The sequence below is a fragment of the Lepus europaeus genome, chromosome 20, assembly GCF_033115175.1.
Source record: "Lepus europaeus isolate LE1 chromosome 20, mLepTim1.pri, whole genome shotgun sequence".
NCBI lineage: Eukaryota > Metazoa > Chordata > Mammalia > Lagomorpha > Leporidae > Lepus > Lepus europaeus.
This window is the reverse complement of record NC_084846.1, coordinates 4,981,172-4,985,468: the sequence shown is the minus strand read 5'-3', so window position 1 is coordinate 4,985,468 and position 4,297 is coordinate 4,981,172. Positions and strand designations below refer to the sequence as shown.

Here is a 4,297-nt window from a genome sequence, read left to right as displayed (position 1 = left end):
CATGGCCATCATCCGTCTCCAACCTCGCTCACCTGCCCAGCCTGGACCAGGCTCCTGGCTTCCCCAGGGAGCGCTCACTCTCCGTCCTCCTGCCCCAGCTGCTGGCGCCTGGATATTTTCTGTGTCTGTGACTATTGGCTCTGGAGACCCCCTGTGAGGGGAATCCCACAGTGTTTGTCCTGTGATTGGCGTATTTCGCTGCGCGTCCTGTCCTCAAGGTTCATTCATGTTGTCAAATATATATACTTGAGGGGCACAGACAGGGAAAGAGAGCTCTCACTTGCTGGCACACTCCCCAAACACCTCCGCCAAAGCCGGGGCGGGGCCAGGCTGAAGCCAGGAGCCTGGAACTTCTTTCAAGTCTCCCTTGTAGGCGGCAGGGACCCAGGTGCTTGGCCAGCACCTGCTGCCTCCCAAGGCGCGCGTGAGCAAGGAACCGCATGGGAAGCAGAGGCGGGACTCGAACCCAGGCACTCTGACACGGGGCGCAGGCGTCCTAGGGGGTATCTCAGCTGCTGCGCCAATCACCACCCCCAGGATCTCTTAGCGGATGAACTTCGAGGACTGGATGAGATTCCGGGCAGCGGGAAGAGCACACGGATCTCTGCTGAGCCTGGCACAGACTGGGATGTGGGGCGTGGGCGGTGAGTGTGCAATCAGAGGACGGGGGGGGGGTGTAGGCGTGCTAGAGCCTTGTGCACATTGGGCAATCTTTGCTGGCCCGCACACGACATTCAACAGTGCTTTCTTCCCCCTCGCTGCTGCGTTGGTTTCCGTAGTTACCGTTTGGGGTTGTGCTGCTCCTTCCAGACATGGGACAGAAAACTGACTCGGTGATTTAAGCAACGAAGGAATTTATGGGGTGGCTTCTGGGGGCCTGGGGACATAGCAACAAGGTGGGGGGTACGAGGCAGCTGTGAAGCCCCCGCCCACCTCCCACTCTAAGCCCCACCTGCAAAAAAAAAAAAAATTGAGTACAGTTTCTCCTTCCGGTTGCTAGGAAAGCTTTGCCTTCTGGGCAAAGAGACACATTTTTGTTTCAACAATGATTTATGAAAAGGAGTTTTTGAAAAAAAAAAAAAAACAGGGAATGTTGCACACAGAATTCGAGCCGTGGAGACTTTGGGGATGAGGTCAGTGGTGGATTAACAGCACGCAAGTTTGATGGATGTTGCTTATGTTGGAAACACTGCTCTCAGCTGGAATGGGGAGCAGAGCTGGGACCTGCGCCCAGCCCCCCTGAAACGGGACCCCTGTACCAAATGCCCACCCGGCTATCCGTGATGTTTCCACGGTGGAGCCAGCCGATGGGCTCCCGGGCATGCATTTTGCTCCCCTGTGTTATAACACGCGTGTAGTGCGTCACGCAGAGTCCTGGATGCATGGACCCAATGCACTCAAACTGGGTGATCTGGGGACACAGAGGTGATCACAAAGGGGACAGCGGGGTGTCTGGAGCTGCCTAGGATCAGCGACTGTGCAGCTGGCACACGTGGGGCCCCATCACCTTATCCAAGCCTCAGCTGGCAAAAGGGCGTGGTCCTCAGACACCAGAGTCAAGGTCTTGTTCAAGGGTATGGAGACCGCGAAACAGACTGTGTCACTCCAGTGGTGTTGTCAGTAGCTCTGCCTTGCAGGCGACGGCCAGGGTCACCCATGGAGGAAGTGCAGAGCCAGCATTTCAGCCCAGAGTCCGGGGGCCGGCGGTCAGTGCAGTGGTTAGGACGTGGATTGGGACCCTCACACCCGGGGTTGAGTCCTGGCTCTGCTCTGATTCCAACTTCCTGCTCGTGTGCACCCTGGGAGGCAGCAGGGGACGACGGAGGTACTGCCCATGTGGGGACCCGGATAGAGCTCCTGGCTCCTGGCTTCAGCTGGCCCGGCCCTGGCTGATGCAGGCATTTGGGGAGTGTACCAGCACATAAAGCGCCCTCTCTCTCTCTCTCTGTTTTTCTCTTCCCCTCTGTATTCAAATAAATAAAAATTAAACTCGGACTCCGTGAGCTTTCACTGTCTCTAGGGGAGGGTCTCAGGCAGGGGAACTTCTATTTTCAATTTTTTATTTAAATTTAAGACATTGAGCTTTATCAAATACTCAGTAGAAACACAGCTTTGCTCCTTAGCACACATTTAATGAAAAAATAGACATCCGTTGCAGGTGCGTGCAAACTCACGTTGCTGGGGGAGTTGTGTGATGAGGCGTGTGGGACCCTGGGCCCACCCAGCTCGGGGTGTGTGTGTGGGAGGGCGCAGGTGTTGGACCTGGACATTCCTGGGCTCTCAGGCCGAGAGCCATGAATTCGAGAGGTTGAAGGGGACAGACTGTCTTGTTCTTCAAGGTCCCTGACAACGCCTCCTCCTCCAGGAAGCCTCCCTTGCTTTCCCAGCCATGGCTCTGGGCTCCTCACCCTGAGGTTTCAGGGTCCCTCTCTCTACCCTCGTCATGGCCACAGAGGGGTCTGTACCTCCAGCCTAAGGCCCTTCTTGGGGTCCAGCAATGCTCAGACACAAGGAAGATGGGGCAGAGAGTGTGGAATGAATGAATGAGTGACAAGTCTATACAGTTCCCAAGTCGGGGGTGGAGTGAAGAGGCCTGGCTGTGGAGGGCTGGGGAGGGTGAGGCGGGGCTCTGCTCACTGGGGCCTCACCCGGGTGGGCAGGCAGCCACAAGCCAGGCACCGGAGGCCCAGGTTGAGAAGGCGTGGCCAGCGGAAGAGCAGGCCGTGGGTGACCCTCACATACAGGTGGCCAGAGGGGGCCATGGCTTTGAGCGCAGTCAGCGGGATGTAGCGGGCGTTGGTCTGTCTTCGCAGGGGCGGTCGGGATGCATTGATGACCTTGACAATGGCCTGTAGGGTGTGGAGCCCTGAGCTCTGGGACCCAGGGAACCCCCTGTCCACCCCTACCCCAACCTGCCCGAGCCACATCTCCCTGGCTGCTCACTCACCCGGGCCACGTCCTGTGGGCTCTGCCCCACAGACCGGAAGAGCTCCCTGGAGGCGGGCAGGTAGACGTCCCGGAAGTAGTGCAGGGTGTCGGGGTCGGTGCCTGGGAACTCCTGGGAAGAAACCTGCGCCAGGAGCTTCCCTTCGAAGTCCGTGACCACCGGGCCTGGCTCCACCAGGGAGACGCTGAGGACAGGGGCCGGGCAGTGGGTCCGCTGCCCCCATTTCACGGCCTCCTGCCACTCCTTTTCTCCCATCGTCCATCTCCCCCTCCTCCTGCCTCAGTTTCCCCATCAATGCTCCCATCCCACTGCTCTATTCTCTTCCAACATCGCCATCTCCTTTCTGATTCCATTGTCCCACCTCTGCCTCTGTTTGCTGCCCACCACTCCCCATCGTCGGCTCCCTCTCCCACCCCGCTCCCCCCCCATCGCCAGCTCCCTCTCCCTACCCACTCACCCCATCACCAGCTCCCTCTCCCCACCCATCCCCACCCCGCCGTCTCCCATGGCTCCCTCTCCTCACTGGATGTTGAACTGGCGCAGCTGGATCGCGAGGCTCTCGAAGAAGCCCTCCAGGGCAAACTTGGAGGCTGCATAGACATCGTTGAACATGACACCTGGGGGTGGGGTGGGAGGGAGATGGCTCTTTAGGGAGGCAGGCTGTGAGTGAGGGGTTTTGGGGGTCCTCCAGTGAGGAGGGAGGGTTTGGGATCAGAGTGAGGGGAGATAGGGTGGCAGCGGTGTGTGACAATGTGTGTGGGAAGCGCATGGGGTCAGGTCAGTGTTCCTAGTACTGGGGGGGGGGGGGCTAAGCTCTTCCAAGCTAGCTCCAGGAAATCTCCATTTGCTCCCTTTCTCTAACCCCTGCCTCCGGGGCCACAGGGGCGTGAGATTTCCAGGGTCCCTGGTGGCCAGTTCTATTCAGTAGGGTCCTTGTAGATGCAGCTCCTCTAGGGCAGGTTGGACTCCTCAGGGGAACTGCTGAAGAGGGAGGACGGTCCCAGAAAATGTCCAGAGAGAACAATGGATGGCAAGCAGGTGGCCCATGGAAGACATCCTTAATCAATCACTGAGCTCCTTTCTACTGAGCCTGGGTCCTCAATCCAGACATCACCAATTGATCACTGCCCTCTTTTCTGCTGACTCCCAGAGACCTAAATCCTGACATCCCCTGGAGCTGGCGGGGAGTACCTGGCAAGGAAGAGACGCAGGAAGAAACACCAGGCTCATCAGGAATCTGAGCTCAAGCCTGTTTGCCATCCTTCCAGCCTGAGAGGGCCCGCCCCTAGGGCTCACCCTGCAGTCCCATGACGCTGCTGACCACCACGATGTGGCCCTGCCGCCTCCTCT

General features: G+C 58.4%; 1 protein-coding gene across 1 annotated transcript in view; it reads right to left on the bottom strand.

Moving 5' to 3' along the window:
- Positions 1-2,122: 2,122 nt before the first annotated feature.
- The window catches only part of RDH8 (retinol dehydrogenase 8), a 7,409-nt gene continuing 5,234 nt past the window's right edge, over positions 2,123-4,297 (bottom strand). The window contains exons 3-6 of the mRNA XM_062179017.1: positions 4,244-4,297; positions 3,471-3,564; positions 2,948-3,131; positions 2,123-2,849 (exon numbers count right to left, since the gene is read on the bottom strand). The exon at positions 4,244-4,297 is cut by the window's right edge and continues 126 nt beyond it. Coding sequence (XP_062035001.1) covers positions 2,634-2,849; positions 2,948-3,131; positions 3,471-3,564; positions 4,244-4,297 — 548 coding nt within the window. The 3' untranslated portion in view covers positions 2,123-2,633. The remainder of the gene's footprint in view (positions 2,850-2,947; positions 3,132-3,470; positions 3,565-4,243) is intronic.